This window comes from Hyperolius riggenbachi, chromosome 2, assembly GCF_040937935.1.
Source record: "Hyperolius riggenbachi isolate aHypRig1 chromosome 2, aHypRig1.pri, whole genome shotgun sequence".
In the NCBI taxonomy this organism is placed as follows: Eukaryota; Metazoa; Chordata; class Amphibia; order Anura; family Hyperoliidae; genus Hyperolius; species Hyperolius riggenbachi.
Window position 1 is genome coordinate 70,384,679 of NC_090647.1, and position 27,980 is coordinate 70,412,658.

A 27,980-nucleotide genomic window follows, 5' to 3' on the forward strand; every position below is an offset into this window, starting at 1 on the left:
TGTGAAGTGCAGAATTATGAAAAATGGCCTGGTCACTAGGGGGGTATAAACCTCTGGTCCTCAAGTGTTTAAGGTGGATCCATGATCAACTTTCACTCATTGCATAATTGTGTTCCTTTCATATAGTTTATAGGGCATTCCTCAAGCCAAATACTTGTTTTGTTTTAATACTCAAATTCCAGATAAACTAAACAAGCCTCACCCACAGCTCCTTTTCTGCCTAGGCACCGTAGCAAGGGCTTATAGGAGCTCAGTCTGGGCAGGAGGAGGAGGAGGTTACGAGCCATTGATTTCACAGGCAGAGGGGAGGAGCGGGGACTGAATGTACACATAGGCAAGCTGATAGCATCTCCAGCCCTCAGCCCGTGACAATGTAACAAATAGAACATGACAGCCCTCATTGTATCACAAAAATAATCAAACTTTTGAAGCTGACTGCAGCTAGATATGCTGTGTAAACTTTAGATAAGATATACAGACAAGTTACTTGTTATAGTTAGTTTTTCATCTCGGATCCGCTTTAAAAACAGAAGGTATTTGTGATAATTCAATTCAGTTCAACTGTGGTTTACCATGATCCCGAATATGTAGATCATCTATTTTTTGGACCATAGGACGGACCTTTTCTCCCCCAAAAGTGGGGAGTAAAGTCACTGCATTTAATGGACTGAATATAGGGAGTCTCTGACTTACAATAACCCACCGACGTTGTGATGTCGGGGACTCCCTGTACTGTACTCTGTGCAGAGAGCAGAAGCACCTGCAGCAGTCAGTGACGTCTTCTGTTCCTCATGGTTTCCCCCTAGTGCTGGTTTCTCATGACTGCATCATTACACACAACCGGCACTAAGGGAAACTGTAAGGAGGGGAGCACTGAGGACGACAGAAAAGGGACAGCGGAGGAGAACACAAGGGGATACAAGAGGTATAAGGGGGATACAAGAGGTTCCTAAGGCACAAAAGGGGAAACAAGAGGCACAAGGGATGATGCAAGGGGAACAGAAGATGTACAATCCACACGACGCCTCTGCACCATGGATGCGCCAGGTTATGTATATTATTTCCCCCTGGTTTTAGTCCTCTAAAACTAGGTGCAACTAATTGTCAGGAGCATATTATGGTCCGAAAAATACGGTATTTAGGAAAATCAGAGAAAAACACAATTTATATAATTATTTGGAACGGTGCGTATACGAATAAAACCAACTGGCACTGGGGGCCAGACACTATCCCCCCATTTTAACCTATTATCAGTTATTTCAGAATGAGCACTGTAAAGCTCCCTATGCCAAACCTCGCCTCCTCCCCACCTCCCATGGCAGGCAAAAAGGCAATGATATAAGTAACTAATAACAGCCATCGGGAAGAGTGATCCAAAAGCACAGTCACCGGAGAAGGCCAGCAAAGCTTGGGGACAAGGGGTGGGGTGGTATACAAAATATTCATACCTAGAAGCAGTGCGTTTTTAGGTTATGTAGTATAAGAAAAAGTGAGTTCTGAGAGAGAAAGGTCCCCGGCGTCGTCCTGGCTCCTCTCCCGGTCCCGCTGATTTTATTCCGGCAACCCCCAAATTTCGGCCCAACAATTCCTGAACGGTGACGCTTTAACTTCAGAGTTAAAAAACCACCAATGCGCAGGACTGTCACGCCACCCGCCGTGATGACTCGGAGGATCACCGCTCAGGAAGTGTTGAGCCGACACTCGGCCTGGGTGTCGCCGGTAATGAAATCGCCAGCAGGACCAGTGAGAGGAGCCAGGACGATTTCATTTTTATGCACTGCTCGGAGTCCCTTTAAAGATATGAAAGGTTGGAGAGTGACAGATGTGTTGTGGAAGACCATTCCAGAGGAGGAGTGAAGCAAGTGCAAAATCTTGTACACGTGAATGCGAAGAGGTGATTCTAAGGTCAAAAGAAGGTTGTGTGCAGATCTGAGATTGCGATTAGGTTGGTATCTTGAAACCGTATGTATTTCAACTGTGCACTGATCTATTTGGCCGAGGCTCCACTTTAGTACTAAACCTGTAAAGGCATTTACTACCTCTAATGGATGCGTCACAACAGCAAGGTTAATCTGCAGAGAGGAAGGTCACCTGAACAAAGTGATCTGCGGACGCCATTCCTAACGGCTGGGACAAATACCATCTCCTTGATGGAAGCCTGTGTGTGATGCCGTTCGGGGACGGTATCTTCTACCATTCATCTACCATTTGTCTGTCACAGTGGGATTAATGACACTAGATGGGGAAATTACAATAGGATAATGGCAGCCTTGTCTGCAAATAAACATAGCAGCGCAGGAGGACCATTTACTTCTATGGCTTTTAAATTAAATTACAGCGTGAAGTCACAAAGGCCAAGATAGCAGGAAAACTAACGCACTGCATTCTGTCTCCACGAGATCTGCACAGATACGTACTGTAGAGGCTTCGGAGGAACTCTCCCTCCTGTAAGACTTCTCCTTACTCTTCTTCTTTTTCTCTTTCTTGGCCTTTTTGGGGTGTTTGTCCTTTTTCTTTTTCTTTCCAGTATGTTCCTGAAATAAAATATATAAAAACAAAGAAATAAAATAGAACACAAAAATGCAGAAGACGGATATGATCACTTTATGAGGAGCACAACACAAGGATGGACTATACAGCTATGTACACACTGGAAGATAATGAGAAAAGACTGATGAGCAATTGTTTCACAATCAATCCTTCAGGAAAGCGCAATATGATGTGAATGTTTTTTAAAGACTACGACCGGATACATAATGTGTAGTACAGAAGAGATAGAGCATTAGTGGCAGATATGAGTCTCATGTTTCCAGTAGAGGTATGAAACTTCACTTGTTATCTATGCAAAAGAGCTTCTCTGACCCAACTTGGCTCAGGTACAGCGCTGTTTTCTGAAGCACTTATACATCAAAGAAAATGTGAAAATCAGCTTTAGATAATGTTTTACTGCAGGGAAGTTCACAGGGTCATTAGCTCTGCTGTTTCATAGTTTAAAATACAGAGTGTAGTTTCTAAACTGCAAATATAATAGAATGATGCAATGTATTAAAAAAAAAAAACACAAAAAAAACAACAACTATATAACTGAAAATACTAATACTTGCTACTAATGTTCTATTAAAGAGAACCTGAGGCAGGGTTCTAACAATGAAATCCCCATACAGAGGCTGGGTGTGCCTATAGAGCCCAGCCTCTGTTGCTAGTCAGATTCCCCCTAAGCCCCCCCCCCCTTGCGTTCAGCGAGTCCCCATTAATCACAGCCGCGCTGTGCGGCTGTGTTTACCTCTCTAATGCCAGTCTCACCGATCTCCGCCTCCTGCATTGCTCCGGTCCCGCCCGCTTCCCTTCCCTCCAATCAGCGACGACCGGAGTGATGCAGGAGGCGGGGGGAGTGGCGAGACTGACAGGAGGAGGTGTAAACAGCCCGCTGCGACACGCTGCGTGTCGACAGCGCGGCTGTGATTAATGGGGTCTCGCTGAGCACAGGGGGGGCTTAGGGGGAATCGGACTAGCAACAGAGGCTGGGCTCTATAGGCAGACCCAGTCTCTGTATGGGGATTACTTTCTCAGAACCCCACCTCGGGTTCTCTTTAAAGAGAATCTGTATCATTAAAATCGCACAAAAGTAAACATACCAGTGCGTTAGGGGACATCTCCTATTACCCTCTGTCACAATTTCGCCGCTCCTCGCCACATTAAAAGTGGTTAAAAACAGTTTTAAAAAGTTTGTTTATAAACAAACAAAATGGCCACCAAAACAGGAAGTAGGTTGATGTACAGTATGTCCACACATAGAAAATACATCCATACACAATCAGGTGGTATACACCCTTCCTTTTGAATCTCAAGAGATAATTTGTGTGTTTCTTTCCCCCTGCAGCTCTCATCCACTGAAGTGTCAGGCTGTTTCTTCCTGCAGAGTGCAGACAGCTCTACCTGTATGTAAATCATTAGTATGTGAAAGCCCAGCCAGCTCAGAGGAGGATTTATCCAGCTTGTAAAAGATAAGAGAGAAGAGAGAAGCTGCCCTAATCTAAATAATACACAGGCAGTGTGCAGAGAGGGGCCTGGAGGGGGTAGATGCATCACAGAACCACAACACTGAAGAACTTGGCAGCCTTCCAGACACAGGCTGACAAGTCTGACAAGAGAGAGATAAGTTGATTTATTACAGAGATGGTGATAGTAGAACGTGCTGCAGTTAGCCAGAACACATTAGAATAGCTTTTGGAACTTGTAGGATGATAAAAAACAGGATGCAATTTTTGTTACGGAGTCTCTTTAACCACTTTACCCCCGCGCGTACGTATTTCTCCGCCCCTTTTTCCATCCTTTAAAAACCAGGGACGGAGAAACACGTACTTTCCGCGTTCCCGACGCTGTCCGCGCTCCCGCTCGTAAACACGCCGCCCGCCGCTAGTAAAACCGCCGCCGCCCGCTCGCCCGGAGATCAATGAACGGGAAAATCCATTCCCGTTCGTTGATCTAAGCCCCACAATGACCCGCTGCTCTCCTATGGGCAGCGCGATCATTGTGAGAAGAAACTCACGTGTCCAGCCTCCTTATTCTTCCTCCAAGCTTCCGGAAGGAGGCTTGGAGGTCGCAATAAAGCAAAAAGTTACTGTGGCCATCTTGTGGCCAAATAGTAAACTACACCCTACACATTTTTCACATACAAATAAATGACTTTTACACACAAAATTAACTCATTACCTCCCACACTCCCCATTTTTTTTTTTTTTTTGTAATTAAAAAAAAATTCAAAAATTTACAATTAAAAAAAATACATAATTAGTTACCTTAGGGACTGAACTTTTTAAATATTTAAGTCAAGAGGGTATAACACTGTTACTTTATAAACTATGGGCTTGTAATTAGGGATGGACGCAAAACTGAAAAAAATGCACCTTTATTTCCAAATGAAATATTGGCGCCAAACATTGTGATAGGGACATAATTTAAACGGTTTTATAACCGGGACAAAAGGGCACATAAATTTCATGGGTTTTAATTACAGTAGCATGCATTATTTAAAAACTATAATGGCCGAAAACTGAAAAATAATTTTTTTTTCCCCACATTTTTCCTATTTTCCCATTAAAACACATTTAGAAAAAAATAATTCTTGGCATAATGTCCCACCTAAAGAAAGCCTAATTGGTGGCGGAAAAAACAAGATATAGTTCATTTCATTGCGATAAGTAATGATAAAGTTATAGACGAATGAATGGAAGGAGCGCTGAAAGGTGAAAATTGCTCTGGTGGTCAGGGGGTAAAACCCCTCAGTGGTGAAGTGGTTAATTATCAATACTACACATACAATTCATTTATATCACAAACTTGTTTTTGTTTTTTTTGCTTCAGTGTCACCGACTATGAACAATTATCTGCCGAAGTGAAACCGGTTGGTTGATTATTTACTGCACAATTTCTGAACAATGAGTCGTTGAATTCATACGATTGTTGCTGTCAATGTGTATGAGCCTAAGGCTCGGTTTCCACTAGCAAGTATAAAAGATTCATACATACCTGGGGCTTCCTCCAGCCCCCTGCGCACCGATTGCTCTCACGCCCTCTTCCTCCTGCTCTTCGTTCTCCCATTAGCAGCCACAATAGCTCTGCGCATGCACTGTCCGGACACATGCACGCGCCTCGCCGTGCTCCCGGGGAGGGAAGGCTCTGCAACTACTACTGCGAGACAGGGGACAAGCACAGCTGCGCAGCGCTGCACCGACTGGCCAAACTTAAAGGGGGGCCAACGGGAGAACAAGAAAACGGAGGAAGACTGCATGGGAGCGATTGGTGCGCAGGGGGCTGGAGGAAGCCCCAGGTATGTTTAAATCTTTTATACTTACTCGTATCAGTGTCACATTAAAGTGTACTTGAGATGACATGTGAGGTGATGAGATAGACGTGTAGATACAGTGGCAAGAAGAATACAGACACCTATGCTGTGCTGCTTTTCTTTTCTCCCTGCCTGAAAGAATTCATATCCAGCTATGCATCTGACAGTTTTTCTCCAGTCAGGACCCAGTCGGGCTATAGGGTACCTCACTGATAAATTACAGCTATAAAAAAAAAAAAAAAAGTAATTTTTATGAGGACAGATTAAATGGTTTATCTTATCAGTTTATTCTCATCTCGGGTTCACTTTAAAGGGGAACTGAAGTAAGAGGTATACGGAGGCTGCCATATTTATTTCCTTTTAATCAATACCAGTCGCCTGGCAGCCCTGCTGGTCTATTTCTTGTCAGATCTGACTTTAAAGTCTGAAACACCTGATCTGCTACATGCTTGTTCAGGGGCTATGGCTAATAGTATTAGAGGCAGAGGATCATCAGGGCTGCCAGGCAATTGGTATTGCTTAAAAGGAAATAAACATGGAAGCCTCCATATACCTCTCTCTTCAGTTCTTTAGGCAGAGTACACACAAGTGAGAATTGTTGCCTATCGGAGATTGGGAAACGATCCCTCGGGGGACAATCCAGGGAACGATGCTGTAGAGACACATCCCTAGCCTTGAAGTTAGTGATGTGTTCTGTTGCTATGGAGGGGGGCTGAGGGACGACGATCAGCGGACGACGGAGCAGCTTCGATCAGCCGCTGGGGGGTTTAAAATAGCATTCGGTAATGCTTGGGCATTGTGGCTTGTTAAGGATCTGACAGAACGGATCCTAAACGACACCCGAGCAATATTGATGGGCGGCTGCTTTACACACATAACGAGCAGTGGCTGAAAAGGTCATTGTCAGGCAACAGTTATCGCATTTGTGTATACGTAGCTTTAGTCTATAAACTGAATCTCCTCCAATTTAAAAAAAAACATAACAACAAAACGCGATGAAACGGAGAAACTAAAATTAAAAATAAATAAATAAAAATCATCAGTTTCATCACAATTAAAGCTGGCAGCAAGCCGAAAATAATGATCAGACCTGAAAGCACAACCCTGCTCGCTGCGTAACCCAGCGGCACTACAAACAAGAACGTTTGGCTCAGCTACCGCTTCTGTAATGAAGTGTGGAGGAGGAAAATCGAGTGCAGACGTAGCCCATGCCAGCTCATTAGGGGGACAACTGCAATGGGATGAGTATTTTTAACCTGCCCAAGAAGACTTGGCTGGAGGTATTCCCAGAGGACCCTGCTTGGCCAACTTGTCCTCGGCTGGCAGATGTCATATTATGCCTGTGGGTCCTTTAACTCCTTCAGGATAAGAGCTACGGTAAGTACAAATTTTGCACTGCACTCGTTTAAAGAAGAATAACGAAGGAAACCTGTATCGTTGGTAAAAAAAAAAAAGTTTCACTAACCTGTGGCTTCTGCCAGCCCCCTGCAGCCATCCTATGCACACGCTGGTCCCCAATGATCCTCCGTTCCCTCACCACGGCTTACCTGTAAGTCAACAAACACTGCGCTTGCGCAGCCCTGGCCGTTAGCATCATCGTACATGCTTCTGAGCCGGGAGCGTCCTGCGCAGTACAAGAAAATCTACAGTGCAGGACGCTCACGAGGACGCGCATGGCCAGGACTGCGCAGGCGCAGTAGCCAGCAACTGAAGAAACCAAATGTGAGCCGCAGTGGGGGAACGGAGCCCCAGGTAACAAACTTTTTTTTTTTTTTTTTTTAACGACATTACAGGTTTCCTCTAAAAATCATTGGGCTGTGGAAGGAGGAAGTAGGAAATTTGGGCAGCAGAGTTGCCGTGGAGGTTTGACAAAGGAGCGGCTGGAGAGGACAGCGAGGAAGCCCTCGCACCTCATGGGGCTGGAGGAAGCCCCAGGTAAGTATAAATATACCCATTATCATCATCATCTCAGGCACACTTTAAAGTGAACCTCCAGACTAAAAATCTACTCAGCAGCACTGAAAAGGCTTGGGGTTTCTTTAACAGTTTCACAGCATCAGAACTGTATTTCTTACTCAAGCCTCATTTTTAGCTGCACAGAAGCTAAGCCCCGCGCCATCAAAGAAAATTGCCTGAGCATTTTCCTCCTGATGCTGTGCAAAGCATGATGGGATTTCTGATGTTGTTCTCGTTGCTTAGCAACTGGGAGGGGTGATCAGGACACAGGACAGTTGGAACTGTGTCTCATGCTCCCTGTCACTTCTTTTCAACCAAAAAGATGCCTGCCGCCTTTGCCTGTTCTTTTAAAACAGAGTGGGTAAGAGATTATATTACCTATCTATTTTAATTAACATAACTTAATGACAGTATGTTTGTTTAGGCTGATGTTCCTCTTTAACAGCCATCTGCAACCTCACAAATGGCTGCTCTGCATTTTATCTCCAGCCAGGAGCTGTTGGTAACAAACACCTCATTTGTTTTAAGCTGGCCATATACTGGTCAATAAGGCTAACAAGTAGATTCCTCTCCAATCATTATCTAATGACAGAGGGATTCATCTGCTCGAATCCCTCCACACACTGCACACAGTTTCAATGGATTTGAATTCTTTGAAAATCTGTGTGCACCTGCCGGGTCTCTCAGTCCCCACCTTTCCCCCACGTGGTCCCAGTTTCTGCTCTCCATGCCAGCTGCTGTTTTTTCACTCCCAAATCCCGGGAGCCTGTGTGACATGAGGACAGACAACAGGGGCAGCGTGGTAGGCCTGAACGATTTTAGGAAAAAATTGAATTGAGCGATTTTTGTCTGAAATTGCGATTTCGATTCGATGCACGGTTTCCTTCCAATCAAGCTTTGTTCCCCCTCTTTGCCTAGTTGTTCCCTCCTCTGTCTCTCTTTGTGCCCCCTTTATGCCTCCTCTGGGTCTCTCTCTTGCCCCCTTTGTGTCTCTCTGTGTCTCTCTGTGCCTCCTCTGTCCCCCAAGCTGCATCAGTTCTGGACATAGCTTCTAATGCACGGAATACTTCCTGTATGTCATGTGACATACAGGAACCCGGAGTTTTGCCAAGCACACTTCTTAAAACTTCTCCCACGTAAAAATGACGTGATCGCGATAATTGCCGCTTTGACGATTCCGAAATTGTGATCTTGGTGATCACGATTTCAATTTAAATTCGATTTATCTTTCAGGCCTACAGCGTGGCATGTACCTTACTTGACCACTAGTGGCATCTAGTGTTAGTTGTGTCACACAGGAGCCCATGGACTCTGCAGTGCAGCCAGCGGGGAGAGAAGACACCAGAACTACGCCCTGGAGAGGTGAAAGTAGCTTCCCCTGCTGAGTTGCAATATCAAACGCCATTAGCGATGCACTCGCGATCCACCACTGATCGACCAAAATTTTTCATCCTGCCTGCATCATCAGCCAATTTTGGCCAAATCAAATTGGCTGGATATCTATGTAAATAATCTACTAGTGTATGGCCACCTTTACCATACGTGTGAGAATCAAAATAACAGCTAGGCAATTTGCATCATCTAAAAAAAAAAAAGCCTCCATATCCCTCCTTAGGTCAGGTGATTGCTTTGCTTTAAAGTTTAACTGTCGGGCATACAATCAAAACTCAATTCTTTTTATCTGGTAAACAAGTAATAAGGATAGCAGTAGGAGAACAGAGGCGCCAGCAGGATAAAAGTGGATAAAAACTTTAAAATTTGCTGGGAGGAAGCGGTGGACTTACCTCCATAAAGCAGACACGAAAGACTGTCTGAATAGTAGCAATCACATTTATTAACTAGTACCCCAAAACAGTGCAACGCGTGTCGCAGGCCCAGTCCGCTTCATCAGGCAATAAACATGGGGACAAGACAGAATTTCAGCAATAGCAGGTGTAGCGCCTCAGAGAATGTGATTGCTACTATTCAGACAGTCTTTCGTGTCTGCTTTATGGAGGTAAGTCCACCGCTTCCTCCCAGCAAATTTTAAAGTTTTTATCCGCTTTTATCCTGCTGGCGCCTCTGTTCTCCTACTGCTATACCGTGTCCACCCCTGGTGGAGGCGTGATCTACCCCCTTTCGCATCTACAGAGAGCGAATTCGTATCCCTGAGTGAGGACAGGTCTAATCTCCTCACCTGCCTATACAGTGGTTGCCTTTGTGGTAACCCATGTTTGTGAGTATAATTTTCTCACGATAACCTTTACTTCATTTATGCTTAACATACTACACTATATTGGGCTCTCGGTTTCTCTACACTTAAAGGGAACCTTAACTGGCGTGGAAAAAATAATTCACTTACCTGGGGGCTTTCCCAAGCCTCCTGCAGCCGTCCTGTGCCCGCGCCGGTCCTTCGGTGCCCTCCGGTCTCCCTCCGCCGCTAAGTTTCGTTTTCGGACGACTGCCAGTCGTCCTCGGGCAAAGCGTCGTCATCTTCCGCATTCCCCGTCGTAATGAGCCGTAAAGCGCGTCCACATGACGCCAAACGCGTCATGCGGACGCGCTTTACGGCTCTTTACGACGGGGAATCCGGAAGAAGATGACGCTTTGCCTGAGGACGACTGGCAGTCGTCCGAAAACGAAACTTAGCGGCGGAGGGAGACACACCAAGTCTATTTCTATATTAAGTCCATCAGGTCTGAGGGTCCCCATCCTATGTATCCATCTCGTTTCTTCTTGTGAGACCTTTTTTGTTCTATTACTGCCCCTCCAATCCGGCAGGATTTTTTGGAGTGCACAGAAGGATAGGTCCTTGGGGTCACAATTATGGTGGCTCCCAAAACGGTATTATACTATGTGGAGTTTGTTCCTCTGAGGTGGTTAATAGAAGAATCATCCCTGAAAGGAGATATTGTTGATCGGAGAGGTGAATTGATCTAAGAGGTGGGGGACGACCCGGGAACTGTCCCAAGGCGTGTATTGACCTTTTTTGGTCAGAAAGAGCGGTGAGTGGCACACAAAGGGTGTTGGTGGTGGCCATCTCTGTCTTGCCTATTGTTGAAGATTATACCTGTATGGAAGCATAACAACTACTGTGCGGATGCTAGTTTATGGACTTGCTAAAAGGACTTTATGGAATAAGAACTGTGTTGTACCAAATTTACTCTGTATCATTTTCAAGGTTGTTTTAATTCATAGCTTATAGACCTATCAAGGGCCGTGAGCGCCTTGCCTCTTGGAATATCTATTTGTAAATTAAGAGGTGGCGAACAGGTGTTCTATGTTTATGTAAATCAGAGGGTGGGATCTTCAGAGCTGAGAGCGCTACCTCTTTGGAGTATTAGTGAACTAATTACCTGTCCTCTGCAGAGAAAAAGAAAATACGACGACAGACGGTTGAGATAACAAGCCTCAGAAGACAGAGCTCTCTGTGACTTTGAAAGTCATGAAACTCAATGGCTCTTTTGCATAGATAGCAACTGGAGTTTCTTAACTCTTCCTGTACTGGAAACCAGGGCTGTGGAGTCGGTCCGAAAATCCACCGACTCCGACTCCTCAGTTTAGGATTCCACCGACTCCGACTCCACGACTCCGACTCCTCTAATTTGCATATTACAATTTTGTTGATTAAAAGTATGTAACATGAAATTCGTCTCTTAACTGCCAACGCTTAGGAATTTTACAAGACAACTGAAGTGAGAAGGATATGTAGACTACTATATTTATTCCCTTTTAGACTAAAAATAGTCCTTGGTAAGAGTACTTGTAAAAGGTACAAACCGGAACAAAGAACATCTATCAGGCCCTAGGCAATGTAAGTGTGGGTACATGTAAGAATGATGTGCAGGTACTCTGCAGGGGAATGAGGAGATTGTAAACAGACAACACCTCTGTGTTCAATGTGCACAGCATTCTCAGTGGATTCCCTGCAGCTCTGTGGGGAGTGCATATGTAGAGTATAGTACTACTGTGTAACAAAGTAAACCTGAGACAGATGAAATTAAAGTTTTATACATACCTGGGGCTTCCTCCAGCCGCCTTCAGGATAATCAGTCCCTCGTTGTCCTCCTCCACCACCTGGATCTTCTGCTATGAGTCCAGGTACTTGAGCCAGTCAGGCGTAGTGCGCATGCACACACTCCGCTGCCAGGAGCATACTACACCTGTGCAGCACTATTGCGCAGGTGCAAAATGTTCCTGGCTGTGGGAGCGGCATGCGGCCGGACTGCGCTGACTGGCTGAATTAGCAGGACTCATAGCAGAAGATCTGGGTGGTGGAGGACAGGGAGGGACTGATTAGCCTGAAGGGGGCTGGAGGAAGCCCCAGGTATGTATAAAACTTTACTTTTCATCCGTCTCAGTTACCCTTTAATTTGTAGTCACCAAACCAAATTTGAATAACATATCAAATTATTTGATTTCATAAGCAAAGGGAGTGCATACATTTGCATAAATCAGCATCAATGTGGAATTATTTCCATCTCGTTGACCATCTCTATTAGTGACACAGCTACACATCAGGCTTTATTCTTACAGCATAGATGTTATTTAGTATATATAAGAGATTCCTGTGTACACATCATATATACAGTCACAATCAGATATGTATATCTAACCTTAAAAATACGGGGACTGCTTTATTGAAGCAGCACAAGTAACTAATTTTGATTGGTTTATTTCATTTTTGTGGACAAAGCACAGCTATTACTGTATATATACTGTATATATACATTATTTTTAATGACTATTATCTGAGAAATAGAACATTTTATCATATTTTCTATTTTAATTACAGTTACAAATTCATTAGGAGTCGGAGTCGGTGCATTTTTTCCCGACTCCGACTCCAGGCACCCAAAATTGCCCGACTCCACGACTCCGACTCCACAGCCCTGCTGGAAACAATATTAGACTTATGTCTCTGTTCCTAATGTTTTATTTCTTAGCTGTACTACACATACAAATTGTTATTTTTTTTAAAGTTCCTGTAATGTAACTCCATAACGGCCAGTCAGTAGACCTCTCCTTGGGTCTTAGAAGGTAATATATCATCTATTCCAGATGTTACATTAAAGTCCATTACCTGTTCAATCTGTGCAAGACGCTCACTAACATCATTCAGCATCCATGTGTCTTCTCCTCGCAGCCGCCTCTGTTCCTTCCTTCGCTCTTCTTTTTCATAGTCTTCCTTAGCCTACAATTCACAGACAAGCTGTCAGCAAGGTCCAAGCATTTCTCCATAAGCTCAGCGTACAGTGTGAAATCCAGGGTTAAGTTGAAATTGGAGAGCTACACCCAACTACGTGAAGGGAAGGCTAAAGATACCATTGAGTCTTCCCGATCCTCGTTCCACCGCTGCCCCCCCCCCTTAAAGTTTTCTGACCTCCTGGTCGAATAACCTCTCTGGGACTCCTTGTGCAGCCTTCAAAAGTACTTATCACTGAGCACCTCCAAAGACAAGCAGATCCGTACTGCGAACATGCAAGTCTGGGCTGGCAAGTGCCAAGGAGTCATGAAAGCAAGAATTTAGAATGGGGGACAGTGGTGGATCGAGGAGGTAGAGAAAGGATTGCGAAGACTCTATGGCATTCCGACCCATCCCTCTTCGTAGAGTGTCTTAGTGTTTCATTTTAGCTTGCTTCAGGTTTGCTTTAAATCTTTTGTCCACTTAAAGGATTCCCGAGGTCAAAAAATAAATGTAGCTTTACTGACCTGGGGCTTCTTCCAGCCCCTAGAAGTCATTTGTGTCCCTCTCCACAGCACTGGTCTTCTCCTGGGTCCCACTGGCAGCCTCTGAAGGATCGCCAACCCCCGATGGGTCGGGATCTTCTGCACATGTGCAGGTGTGTGTGCGTCCAAGAATACGCCCACGTCACCTGAAACCTACTGCTCAGACGGAGTATGCACCTGATGACGCCGACCCTTCAGATGCTGCCAGCAGGACCCAGTAGAAAGAGCTGCGGCGATGGACACAAATCAATTCTAGGGGCTGGGAGATGCCCCAGGTAAATAAAGCTGCATTTATTTTATGACAGGATGTGGCACTAGTCTACTTTAGGGGACCCAGCAGGAAACCTCATAGGGGAAATGTAGCTAACTTGATCGGGCGGTCAGCACCCTCTCGAACTGCTAGGTTTTCCATAGGTTGTAGTAAACTACGCCAAAACTATCTGGCCAATAACAAAGCTTCTTGCTGTAGAGGGTGCTGTGATTGGAGAACTGTTCCTTATAAAGTTTCCTGCTGGGTCCTCTAAATTAGCCTAGCACCTAGAAAGCTAGAAAGGCTTGGTGGTTATTGCGAGGGTGGTGCAAGAGGCAATTGCTGGCTGGTGACCGCTATCAGTAGCACCAATAGTTGGTTGTTATTGGCAGACTTGTGGGCGGGTATGCAATCTCTACCTATCCCCACCTGTCGCCTTTATTTTGTCACAATAGGATATCTCACAACCTCTACCCATAAGCAAGTACAACCAGTGCCAATCCTTCCAGGAACAGCAATTCAAGAAAAAGAGGAGAGCCACATCAAAGGCAATGCTTCACAACAGTGTATTGAGGGGAAAGTAAGCGGAGCAGTGCTTTTCAGCGATGCTAGATTTGGGCGCAGCTGGCGCCTCCATAGACTACAATAGGAATCATTCCTATTGCAGCGCTCAGTGAGTAACGTCGGCTCCGTCAGAGGACGGAGCCGAAGTTGCTTAAAAACATAATAATTCGGCCTCCAGCAATCGCTGGAAGCCGAATTATTTCATTCCCCCACTATCCATGGTGGCCTGGAGGGGGAATAGTAATTAAATCGGCCCAAACTTGTGCAGAAGCAGGATCAGCCATATACCGGCTGTATCCTGCGCCCAAGTCTACCGGCGCCGATTTCAAATGTACTCAAATTAAAGGACGTTTCCCAACACTTTAATTAGTGTAAACCTTGGCTTAGTGGCAATGAAAGGAGGACGCAGCACCCAGGTCACTGGTAAAAGGAGGACAACGCAGTGCCCGAGTCACTGGTGAAAGGATGCCGCTGTACACGCGTCAGGACGACGCTGCGCATGGGTCTGCAGCGACAGGACGCTGCGCATGGCTCTGCAGCGACAGGACGACGCTGCACATGGCTCTGCAGCGACAGGACGACGCTGCGCATGGCTCTGCAGCGACAGGACGACGCTGCGCATGGCTCTGCAACGACAGGACGACGCTGCGCATGGCTCTGCAACGACAGGACGACGCTGCGCATGGCTCTGCAACGACAGGATGACGCTGCGCATGGCTCTGCAACGACAGGATGACGCTGCGCATGGCTCTGCAACGACAGGACGACGCTGCGCATGGCTCTGCAGCGACAGGACGACGCTGCGCATGGCTCTGCAGCGACAGGACGACGCTGCGCATGGCTCTGCAGCGACAGGACAACGCTGCGCATGGCTCTGCAGCGACAAGACGACGCTGCGCCCCAGTCACAGGAGGAGGACACTGCAGCTGGGTCTCTGGTCACAGGAGGACGACGCTGTGGCTGGGTCTCTGGTCACAGGAGGACGCTGCACCCGGGTCACAGGAGTAGGATGCTGCGGCTGGGTCTCTTGTGACAGGAGGACACTGCACCCAGGTCACAGGAGGAGGACGCTGCTGCTGGGTCTCTTGTGACAGGAGGACGCTGCACCCAAGTCACAGGAGGAGGACACTGCGGCTGGGTCTCTTGTGACAGGAGGACACTGCACCCAGGTCACAGGAGGACGCTGCGCCTGGGTCACTGGTGACAGGAGGACGCGGCACTCGTCACAGGAGGACACTGCGGCTGGGTCACTGGTGACAGGACACGGCACCCGTCACAGGAGGACACTGCGGCTGGGTCACTGGTGACAGGAGGACGCTGCACCCAAGTCACGGGAGGAGGACCGCTGCGCCTGGGTCACCAGTGACAGGAGGACGCTGCACCCCAGTCACAGGAGGACACTGCGGCTGGGTCACTGGTGACAGGAGGACGCTGCGCCCAAGTCACGGGAGGAGGACCGCTGCGCCTGGGTCTACCGATGACAGGAGGACGCTGCACCCAGGTCACCAGTACAGGTAGAGGACGCTGCACCAGGGCCACCATAGACAGGAGCCATGATGGTGTTACTGTTAAGCAGTGTGAGGAAGGTGTGAAGAGTACACTATGGTATAATTACTGGGGACAGGAAGCTGCCCCTGTCCATGAAGGACTATCATGAATGGTGCATTTGCATACAATAATAGATATGACAACAACCATGCTGAGCTGGGCCGGTGAGACCCGCTGACTCTGCGGATACCTGCGCCAGCAGCTGTTCCCGAGCCCTCCTCTTATTCTCCTTCTTCTCCGATATACTAGACGCACTTTCAAAACTACCCCCGTACGCCGCCATCACGCTGCTGCCGTAAAGCGCAATCTCCAGCTGCGGCTTCCCAACTGATCACGTGACACGAGACACCGCGCCGCCATATTACTACACCCGGAAGTGACGTATGGCCGCTGGAGAGCTGGTTTCTGTGCAGCGCCTGAAATGAAAGGAAAAGTGGATACTAGAAAGGCAGGCTATGTTGTTGCCTGGTGGCTGGCCTTGAGCAGGAGTTTCCCGCTAAACAGTTTGCTAATGACAAACTGTTACTTGTTACATCATTCACATCTGGTCACTATATATCAGCCGTTCTCAACCTTGTTACCCTGGAGAAACCCTGTTAACCCTAAAAATAACTTTTGGATCTCAAGGAACCCCTGCAAACAATTTTTTTAACTTGAGGAATCCCTGCATTTATTTTGCAGGAGGCATGATCTTAAAAAATTAATGAGGCTGTTTATTTCACTACTCCCTATTACACTGACACTTATTATACTCCTAGTGCTTTTTATTAACTACTTGCCGATTGGCGTGAACGCGGTGGCAGCCCCTTTCAATGGAGCTAGCAGGAGATCGTGCTGATGCGCGCGCATCTCCACTTGGAAAGCGGCAATTGCCGCTAGGAGACTGTTAGATGGCGAAACCGCCGTCTATTAACATACTACAGCGCTGCGATCTAAGGCAGTGCTGTACTGGGGACAGCCGTGTGACATGGCTGTCCCCCTGGGACACAGGAGAGCAATCGGCTCTCATAGGCCGAAGCCTATGACAGCCGATCGCCATGATTGGCTGAGGGGAGGGAGGGATTTAAGAAAATAAATAAATAGTAAAATTTATTTAACCACTTCCCAACTGAGGGGTTTTACCCCTTGACCACCAGAGCAATTTTCACCTTTCAGCGCTCCTTCCATTCATTTGTCTATAACTTTATCATTACTTATCACAATGAAATGAACTATATCTTGTTTTTTCCGCCACCAATTAGGCTTTCTTTAGGTGGGACATTATGCCAAGAATTATTTTATTCTAAATGTGTTTTATGGGAAAATAGTAAAAAAATGTGGGAAAAAAATTATTATTTTTCAGTTTTCGGCCTTTATAGTTTTTAAATAATGCATGCTACTGTAATTAAAACGCATGAAATGTATTTGCCCATCGTCAGGACGTCATTGGGAGTCCCGAACCACCCCTCAGCGCTGCCTGGCACTGATTAGGGGGGGTGCGCGGGGCGGCGGCGATCGGTGTGCTGACGCAGCTAGCAAAGTGCTAGCTGCGTGCAGCAAAAAAAAAATTAAACAAATCGGCCCAGCAGGGCCGGAGAAAACCTCCTGCGCGGCTTACCCCGAACTAAGTTCGGGGTTACCGCCAAGGAGGTTAATGCGATCTGCAAGCGTCCTTCCAGACACTTGCAGGAAGTACTAGGAGGCTGAGAAAGTTTTTTTTTTCACAATGATCGCGCTGCTTATCGGAGAAGCAGCGGATCATTGCGGGGCTTAGATCAACGAACGGGAATGGATTTTCCCGTTCATTGATCTCTGGGCGATCGGCCGGCGGCGTGTTTACGCGCTAGAGCGAGCGCGGGCAGCGGCGGGAGCGCGGAAAGTACGGATTTCTCCGTCCCTGGGGGTGAAAGGATGGAAAAAGGGACTGAGAAATCCGTACGCGTGGGGGTAAAGTGGGTAAAAAATAAATAAATGTTTATGAAAAAAAATAAACACGGGGGAGCGATCAGACCCCACCAACAGAGAGCTTTTGCATCACATTGGAAGTATTGTCTCGCACTCACTAATGGATTAAACCCATAGTGTCACGGACGGTTGCGGGGCCGCAGGCGCGTCCTGTAACCGCCCGTGAACAAAAAGCGATCGCACTCGATTCCCTGCATCGATTGCGCTTCAAATCGATACGATCTGGGTTGAGTGTGTAGTGGGAGCTGGAGTCCTTTTCTTAGCAGTGAGAGCACCATCCTAAAGGCTGGATGGCTCTTTTGATATGCTAATGAGCCTGGGCCCAGAGAGTCCCTGGCTTCAAGCTGTGCGGATGGCCCATCCATCAGGTATAAGGTGACACCTAGCTGATCTCATGTAGATGTTAATTAACCAAAGGATGCCTAGGTACAGCCAGGCAGGCTACGAATCCACGGGAGGTCTTGACACTTTGCTCCCTAGTAAAGATCAAAGGAAAGTCAGCTGTTAGCAGCTAGAACACACCCTGAATAAACCTGAAGTCTCATGGCATAATCCATAACTTCCCAGATCTGTAATATTTCTGGGGTTCCTGAGATGGCAGCTTCACCAAACGTGGGGGAAGTGTAGCATGAGCCCCGGTGCTGGTTCTGAGGAAGTTTCAGAACATTCTGAGGTAAGGACTGCCAGTTAGGCAGTTTGAAAATGCCCTGATGATACCACAGGGGTCCCACCCCTCATGTCTGGTATCAGGGCGCTGGGTAAATCGAGACAGACCTGAAAATGTTAATAAATCTGCCCTGACCTGTACGGTTCTGTGAGATAGAGCCCATATATGGGTAGATATGATTTCTAGCCCCCAGGATAAGGGGAGGGCTCATCTCATCTTCTAAGGGGGTGTATGGCTCCCCGCCCTCACTCCCTCCTACTGAAGCAGGGGCATAAGAATGGCTGAGGACCCAAACTCAGTGTCCTCCACACTGAAACATCTTGAATTCCTCAGATGCCAGCTTGAGGATATGCTGGCATCCACCTGGTCTGAACTCTGAACTCAAATTGAAACCCAGAACTCTGTTTTCCCACAAAAAGGACATCTTTCCAGGAACTAAGTATTTTTCTCCCTTCTTTTATTTTTTATACTGGCTATTACTGTTTTAATAATTGTTGATTTTAATAATTGTCTGTATATATTAATTATTTATATTGCGTGAATAAACGACTTTCTCCAAGTCATTCACTGTCCGCTACCCTGCTTATCAGCACACACACAGAACTGATCCCGGGTCTCTGAAGATACGCTACTGTTTGTTTGTTGTTGGCTAGACAGAATACCGTGTGTTTAACCGTTTTATTCGCAGGACTAGTCAGTCAGTTAGTGGGCTCCACGGTCCCATGGTAACCGCGGTGGTGGCAGTTTACTCTGAACCAGTAGGTGACGTTGTAATTACCCGTGTCTCACAGGCTCCCTTCTGAGTTGTCTGCGGCTAATTCTTAACGGTTCCTGCGCATTGACTGCGACCAGAGTTCGCACGATCTGTGCGCTGGCACCGTTTAGAAGGCTAAGTGCGGTCAGCCACTAGGGCTCCTGTGACACATAGTCTTTAAGGGGAGTGCGACAGCTGAAAAGAGGGATGACACCCTCTATGCAGTATTCAACAAGGGAGAAAGCTGGCACAACCAAAATCAATCTTTACTAGTTCCATGTAAAAATATGGCCAATATTTCCGCGTAGGACTCCTTTATCTGCTCTGAATCAAAGATCTGTTTGCTGTTGTGCAAAAAATTCTGCAAAGGAATTCGGGAGTCTGGCTCTTCTTATATTCATTTGAGGTCAGCAGCAGCAGAGGCGGGACAAGGTCCTTCAACACCCAAGGCTGAGACACCAAAGTGCGCCCCCCCATCCCTCCCACCCCAGCCGTCACACACTGATTGCTATTAGACTAATAGGTGCCCCAAGGCCCCCAACCTCCCCAACACCTTAATCTCTAGTTATCTGGCTTGCAATCACTGTCATGTATCCCCTTTTCTTATTTCTTTCTGCTTCAAACACAATTGGGAATGACAGCTGAATGAATTGTGCGCCCCTTCCTACACTGCGCCCTGAGGCTGGAGCCTCTCCAGCCTCTGCCTCGGCCCGGCCCTGAGCAGCAGCAAACAGATCTTTGCCTCAGAGCAGATATTGCCTTGATTAAGGGGTCCTACGCGGCTCCGAAACATTGGCCATATTTTTACATGGAACTAATAAAGATTGATTTTGGATGTGCCAGCTTTCACCCTTGTTAAATCCCACCAACAGAGAGCTCTGTTGGTGGGGAGAAAAGGGGAGGGGGGTGCTGAGTTGTGCGGCACCGCAGCGAGCCGTTAAATCGGCAGTGGACCAATTTAAGAAAAATGGCCTGGTCTTTAGGGGGGTTTAACACCGCAGTCCTCAAGTAGTTAATGTGCTCATTATTATTGTGGCCCCCAATTTAGTGTTTCTTTTTACAGTACCCCCAATTATAGTGTGCTCTGTTATACTTCCCCCACGACGGGGGAAAATGCCACGGAACCCCAACAGAGTGCGCAAGGAGCCCTGGGGTTCCAGAAAGCCTGCTATATATTTTTACTTATGTGAGGAAACTTGACAAACGCAGGAGAATACAGATAAAAACAAGGAACACCAAGAGCCCCAATAGTGTAATATGTACTGGTAAATGGTTACTAGATAGAGTATATATTAATACTCACAAACCAGGGTTACCATTAGGCAACCACTGTAAAGGCAGGTGGGGAGATTTTCCTGACCCCACTCAGGAATAAGAAGTCGCTCTCTGTAGATGAGAAAAATGGGGTTCAACCCTCCACCCAGGCTGGACTCAATATTATGCAGGAGAACAGAGGCGCCAAAAGGATAAAAGGAAGCTAAATGAGCTTAAAAACCAAATTCTTGGTAAATAGAGGAAGTAGTGGCAGACTTACCTCCTCCAAGTAGACACACAACGACTGTAGTAAAGACAGTCAATATATACATAAATAAAATATATTGACTGTCTTTACTACAGTCGTAGTGTGTACTCGGAGGAGGTAAGTCCACCACTACCTCCTCTATTTACCAAGAATTTGGTTTTTAAGCTCATTTAGCTTCCTTTTATCCTTTTGGCGCCTCTGTTCTCCTGCAGGAGAATATAGAGGCACGATGCAGATACAGTAGAATCCATCTATAGTAAACTCCAAGGGACTGGGCAAAATAATTTATTGTATCAGAAGTTTTACCAATCTGTCAGGAAAAATTCCAAGGATCTTTTATAAAAGAAAACAAAAAAGATTTATCGAGATAATAATATACTGTAGAGTCTCTACTACACTATGTTGAATTGCTTTTGAAGTGAACCTGAACTCAGAACTCTCTGCTCTAAAAGATACACAACAGCTAGGGGTGCTCACTGCATTCCGCAGAATTCTGTTTTCCACGATTCCGGTGGGAAATTGGTGTTTCCGTTCGGAATTGCTATATCGCTAAATGGAAATTCCAGAATTGCTATGCGGAATTCCGGCGGAATGCAATTTTTTTAAGCAAATCAGACTGAAGCTTAAGTGCTATCAACAGAATTTCTGCATGAAAATTGGACTTTCTGCACCAATTAGAGTCTTAAGAATGATCAACCAATCCTACGTTAGCAACCAGCTCCCTAGCTACCTATCAGCAGCTATCCCACCCATTTTGTATATAAGAGAGCTGTGCAGTCACGAAGCTTGTGGGTTTCAGTCTGGTGTTGGAGGGAGAGGAGAGACAGACCCATAGTAGTTGTTTTAACATAAAACAGAAGTATTTTAAAGACTGTATATAAACCAAAAGTCTTTTTAAAGACTCTGTAAGGCCTCTTGCACACTGCAAGCAATTCAGATTCAGATTCCGCTTTTTAATCAGTTTTTACCTCCGATTCAGATTCAGATTTGCAGTGTGCAAGGAGCAAACTGCAAATCTGAATCGGAAGTAAAAACAGATTAACCACTTGCCGACCGCACACTCATAACGTGCGTCGGCAAAGTGGCAGCTGCAGGACCAGCGACGCAGTACTGCGTCGCCAGCTGCAGCCTAATTAATCAGGAAGCAGCCGCTCGTACGAGCGGCTGCTTCCTGTCAAATCACGGCGGGGGGCTCCGTGAATAGCCTGCGGGCCGCCGATGGCGGCTCGCAGGCTAGATGTAAACACAAGCGGAAATAATCCGCTTTGTTTACATTTGTACGGCGCTGCTGCGCAGCAGCGCCGTAAGGCAGATCGGCGATCCCCGGCCAATCAGCGGCCGGGGATCGCCGCCATGTGACAGGAGACAGCCTGTCACTGGCTGCACAGGACGGATAGCGTCCTGTGCAGCCCGGCTTACCAAAGGGGGCCAGGTAGGAGAGGGAGGGGGAGCATTTCGCCGCGGAGGGGGGCTTTGAGGTGCCCCCCCCGCCAGCCACTCGCAGGCAGCAGAGATCAGACCCCCCCAGCACATCATCCCCATAGGGGGGAAAAAAGGGGGGCAATCTGATCTCCCTGCCTGCACCCTGATCTGTGCTGGGGGCTGCAGAGCCCACCCAGCACAGATCAATCAAACTAGCGCTGGTCCTTAAGGGGGGGTAAAGGGTGGGTCCTCAAGTGGTTAAAAAGCGGAATCTGAATCTGAATTGCTTGCAGTGTGCAAGAGGCCTAAGAAAGAGTTAGAATGTGAGCTATATTAGTAGTAGTAAGCTAGGTGTATTTGTGAGAGAGTGACAGTAGATTGTTAGTTTGAGTGATAGATTGTAGTGTAGTGTGCTAGTAGTTGCTGCAGAGCCAGCCAGGCCGCAGGCTTAGGGCCTGTTCAGACTATGCGCGTTCCTAGACGTTTTCAGGGAACACGTACGGGTACCAAAAACGCATAGGAACGGCTCCTAATGCTTTTGAATGGGCTAGTTCACATGTATGCGTATGAGACGCATACGTTTCTCATCCGCATTGCTGCACGCAGTTCTGTGCGTCACGCATAGAAACGGACGCAATGAAAGTCTATGGACGCGTATCAAAAACGCGTACTATTGCGTTTTTAGCGTCCGTTTTCCTCTGCGGTTCCCATAATTTTTTTTTTTCCCCTGGGTCACGTGTGTGTGCAAAACGCAATAGAATACGCATTAGAACGCAAGAAAAACGCATGCGTTTTTCAACTTGCGTTTCTTTGATTTTAAACGCATTCTTCATACGCAGATAGTCTGAACAGGCCCTTAGTGTTTGACAGAGTGAGAGTGAGTTAGGTGATTGATTAGTTGAGTGAGTGTAGTGCAAGTTTTTTTTTTTCTATTTTTTTATTTTTTTTTTGTCTTCTTTGTTTGGTTTTTTCTTCTCATTATTTTCTTTATTTCACCCCCTTATTTTCTGATCTGTTCCGTCACTCATACCACTTCTCCAATAAAGTTTGTGGCCCCAAAATAATGGCGCAAGAGCAGCAGCAATTTCCTGCCACTCCTAAAAGGAAATGGAGTGATGGTGGTGTTGGTGGATCACGTCAAGTACGTGATCAGGTTGAGGGTGGCAGCAGCAGGAAGCGTTCCCCCCTGGTCAGAGATGTCTTACCTGTGTTCGCAGCGCACAGGAAAATTTTGACAGAGCAGGAGGCGAAGAGAGTTGTGGATTATTTAGATCAGGAACCCTCTACCCAGTCTGAGGAACTTGAAGCTAGTTGCAGCAGCACCGGCCGCCAGGTTCCTCATGACCTGAACCTGACCGCAGCTGCTTCTCTTGACAAGGTTGTTTCCTCCCAGTAATCCGCTCCAGAAGTAAAGCACACCTACATCGCTGAGAGAGATGTGGAGACGGTTTGGGAGGAGGCATTGGAGGAGACCATGGGACCAAGCTCCCAAGAAGTGGTGGGTTCTGTGGTGACAGATATGGCCACTGTGTTTTCTTCATCCAGTGTCACCAGTCAACATCATCATCACCACTACTCAACTACAGAGGTGTTTGGTGGCCAGGTGGAGGGTTCAGAAGAGTCACTTTTTGAACTAGATGATATTTTGGATGATGAGGTGGCTGATCGAACGTGGTTGCCACCTGTTGGTTTAGGCACTAGCAGGCGTGAACAGCTTGTAGAAACAGAGCAGACGGTTGGCCAGCAGCCTGCAAGTGCTTTCCCGTCTGTCAGTACCCGCCACCAGTCCAATGCTGAGCATCAAGGTGCTAGAACAGGTCGCACCACTGCTGGACGTGCACGCCCATCCCATGCATGGAATTATTTTACTGTTCTGGAAGAGGATGAATCCAGGGCAGTCTGTTCTGTGTGCCGTAAATCGGTGAGCAGAGGCAAATCGGGCACTAGGTTCGGCAACCACCACAGACGGGAGTTTGAATATGTAAAAAATTACAATCAGATGGGTGGAGGAAAAGCAGCAGCAACAGGCCCCTCCTCTGTTTTTTCTACTCGTCCTGTCTCTATCCAACCTGCTCAGTCCCCCTTCCTGTCCCGTGGGCAATGTGTCTCCTCGCTCTACACACATTCTGCAGTGAGTGAATGTGCAGAGCAGCAGGGTGAGTAGAGAGATTGATTTATGTGCTGCAGCTGGGACATTAGCAGGGAGAGGCGGCAGGATGTGTTTAGTGCTGCAGAAGCCGCCTGTCATTATTAGCCGTGTGCACTGGCTGCTGTAATACCAGAATGCTCTAGACTATAATTATTTATCTTGATCAGAATAATTAATTAATAATGCAGGGCAGACTGCTGTTGCAGAAGCCAGTGATACAGATGCTGACAGCCGACTTCTGTAGTGAGCAGAAAAGCAAGCTCCAGGCAATTTAGATTAGCTTTATTGCAAATAATCTTCTTGCCTTTCCCAGCTCTCCTCCCATCCTGTTGTCTTCCCCCATGATCCTTTCCACTTTTCAGATTTTAGAGGCTTTTTTTAACAGCATGTCCCTGCCAAACAGCACTGGTGATGTCTCCAGTCCTAGTGAGAAGTCTTCCTGCCATGTCTCCTCTCCCACCAGGCTCTCTGTCTTGTGCCTCTACCTCTTTATCCCCCCCCCCTCCTCCTACGCATCCCCCTCTTTCGTATGTCCCCCTTTTCTGACTGTCCTTAGAGGAGTTCACAATCTAATCATACCATAGTCATAGTCTAATATCCTACCATACTATTATTATTGTGTATTTATATAGCACTGACATCTTCTGCAGCACTGTATAGAGTACAGCGTTTCACAATGGTTAGCTCTGTCCACATCCTGACGCCTCCTTTTCCCCAAAAATCCCAAGATTTGCAGCGACACTGTTGGCGCCCCAACTTGTCAACCCTCCCATCAACAAAAAATATTTTTTTTTGGGGGGGGGGGGGAATTGTTGTCTGTAGATAATCAGCACCGGGTGTCAATTCCCTAGGTAAGCCACTGAAACAAAGTAATGTGTTTTTAAAAGAGTGACGGATGATTGAATCACTAAACAATGGTTAGGTGCCGTAGACTTTTGTACACATAGTTTATAATTGTTCATACTGTAGCTCTGAGCACACTGCTGACTATGAATGAGCATCTGTCTCTGTGATCAATCATGACGGTCATTTGAAACACAGAAGAATTGTCTTGGATCGTTTGTTTAACCCGCGTTTGATCATTTATTTGCTAATATCTGAACAATGGGTCATTTATCGTTCATTTTGAGTTATTTTTGTCCCCGTGTGTACAAGGCTGAAGAAGTCAAAGCAGCATCTTGCTGTGTTGACTATGACTTGAACAATTTTACTTAGCCTTTTTCATGCCTGGAATGTGTTATCTTACTCTGTGGTTTATCTAATCTATACTGGGGGAAGCTGCCTATCTAATCTATACTGGGGACAGCTACCTATCTAATCTATACTGGGGACAGCTACCTATCTAATCTATACTGGGGACAGCTACCTATCTAATCTATACTGGGGGAAGCTGCCTATCTAATCTATACTGGGGGAAGCTGCCTATCTAATCTATACTGGGGACAGCTGCCTATCTAATCTATACTGGGGAAAGCTGCCTATCTAATCTATACTGGGGACAGCTGCCTATCTAATCTATACTGGGGACAGCTGCCTATCTAATCTATACTGGGGACAGCTGCCTATCTAATCTATACTGGGGACAGCTGCCTATCTAATCTATACTGGGGGAAGCTGCCTATCTAATCTATACTGGGGGAAGCTGCCTATCTAATCTATACTGGGGGAAGCTGCCTATCTAATCTATACTGGGGGAAGCTGCCTATCTAATCTATACTGGGGACAGCTGCCTATCTAATCTATACTGGGGACAGCTGCCTATCTAATCTATACTGGGGACAGCTACCTATCTAACCTATACTGGGGACAGCTGCCTATCTAATCTATACTGGGGACAGCTGCCTATCTAATCTATACTGGGGACAGCTACCTATCTAATCTATACTGGGGACAGCTGCCTATCTAATCTATACTGGGGACAGCTGCCTATCTAATCTATACTGGGGACAGCTGCCTATCTAATCTATACTGGGGACAGCTGCCTATCTAATCTATACTGGGGACAGCTACCTATCTAATCTATACTGGGGACAGCTGCCTATCTAATCTATACTGGGGACAGCTGCCTATCTAATCTATACTGGGGACAGCTGCCTATCTAATCTATACTGGGGACAGCTTCCTATCTAATCACATTGGGGACAGCTGCCTATCTAATCTATACTCAGGAAGCTGCCTATCTAATCTATACTGGGGGAAGATGCCTATCTAATCTATACTGGGGGAAGCTGCCTATCTAATCTATACTGGGGACAGCTGCCTATCTAATCTATACTGGGGACAGCTGCCTATCTAATCTATACTGGGGACAGCTACCTATCTAATCTATACTGGGGACAGCTGCCTATCTAATCTATACTGGGGGCAGCTGCCTATCTAATCTATACTGGGGACAGCTGCCTATCTAATCTATACTGGGGACAGCTGCCTATCTAATCTATACTGGGGACAGCTACCTATCTAATCTATACTGGGGACAGCTGCCTATCTAATCTATACTGGGGACAGCATCCTATCTAATCTATACTGGGGACAGCTTCCTATCTAATCACATTGGGGACAGCTGCCTATCTAATCTATACTGGGGGAAGCTGCCTATCTAATCTATACTGGGGACAGCTGCCTATCTAATCTATACTGGGGACAGCTGCCTATCTAATCTATACTGGGGACAGCTGCCTATCTAATCTATACTGGGGACAGCTTCCTATCTAATCACATTGGGGACAGCTGCCTATCTAATCTATACTGGGGGAAGCTGCCTATCTAATCTATACTGGGGACAGCTGCCTATCTAATCTATACTGGGGACAGCTGCCTATCTAATCTATACTGGGGGAAGCTGCCTATCTAATCTATACTGGGGGAAGCTGCCTATCTAATCTATACTGGGGGAAGCTCCTTATCTAATCTATACTGGGGGAAGCTGCCTATCTAATCTATACTGGGGACAGCTGCCTATCTAATCTATACTGGGGACAGCTGCCTATCTAATCTATACTGGGGACAGCTGCCTATCTAATCTATACTGGGGGAAGCTGCCTATCTAATCTATACTGGGGGAAGCTGCCTATCTAATCTATACTGGGGGAAGCTGCCTATCTAATCTATACTGGGGGAAGCTGCCTATCTAATCTATACTGGGGACAGCTGCCTATCTAATCTATACTGGGGGAAGCTGCCCATCTAATCTATACTGGGGACAGCTGCCTATCTAATCTATACTGGGGACAGCTGCCTATCTAATCTATACTGGGGGAAGCTGCCTATCTAATCTATACTGGGGGAAGCTGCCTATCTAATCTATACTGGGGACAGCTGCCTATCTAATCTATACTGGGGGAAGCTGCCTATCTAATCTATACTGGGGGAAGCTGCCTATCTAATCTATACTGGGGGAAGCTGCCTATCTAATCTATACTGGGGGAAGCTGCCTATCTAATCTATACTGGGGGAAGCTGCCTATCTAATCTATACTGGGGGAAGCTGCCTATCTAATCTATACTGGGGACAGCTGCCTATCTAATCTATACTGGGGACAGCTGCCTAGCTAATCTATACTGGGAGAAGCTGCCTATCTAATCTATACTGGGGGAAGCTGCCTAGCTAATCTATACTGGGGGAAGCTGCCTAGCTAACTATACTGGGGG

At 46.6% G+C, this 27,980-nt stretch overlaps 1 protein-coding gene across 2 annotated transcripts in view; it reads right to left on the minus strand.

Moving 5' to 3' along the window:
- Window positions 1-16,323, minus strand: part of CWF19L2 (CWF19 like cell cycle control factor 2) — a 229,768-nt gene extending 213,445 nt beyond the window's left edge. Inside the window, exons 1-3 of one of the 2 annotated variants that reach the window (XR_011026053.1) lie at window positions 16,063-16,323; window positions 12,864-12,974; window positions 2,418-2,534 (exon numbers count right to left, since the gene is read on the minus strand). Coding sequence is in view for 1 of the 2 variants with exons in the window: in XM_068266886.1 (XP_068122987.1) it covers window positions 2,418-2,534; window positions 12,864-12,974; window positions 16,063-16,155 (321 nt within the window). In the remaining variant the exon portion in view is untranslated. The remainder of the gene's footprint in view (window positions 1-2,417; window positions 2,535-12,863; window positions 12,975-16,062) is intronic. The other variant, XM_068266886.1, reaches the window with a different exon arrangement.
- Window positions 16,324-27,980: the final 11,657 nt, after the last annotated feature.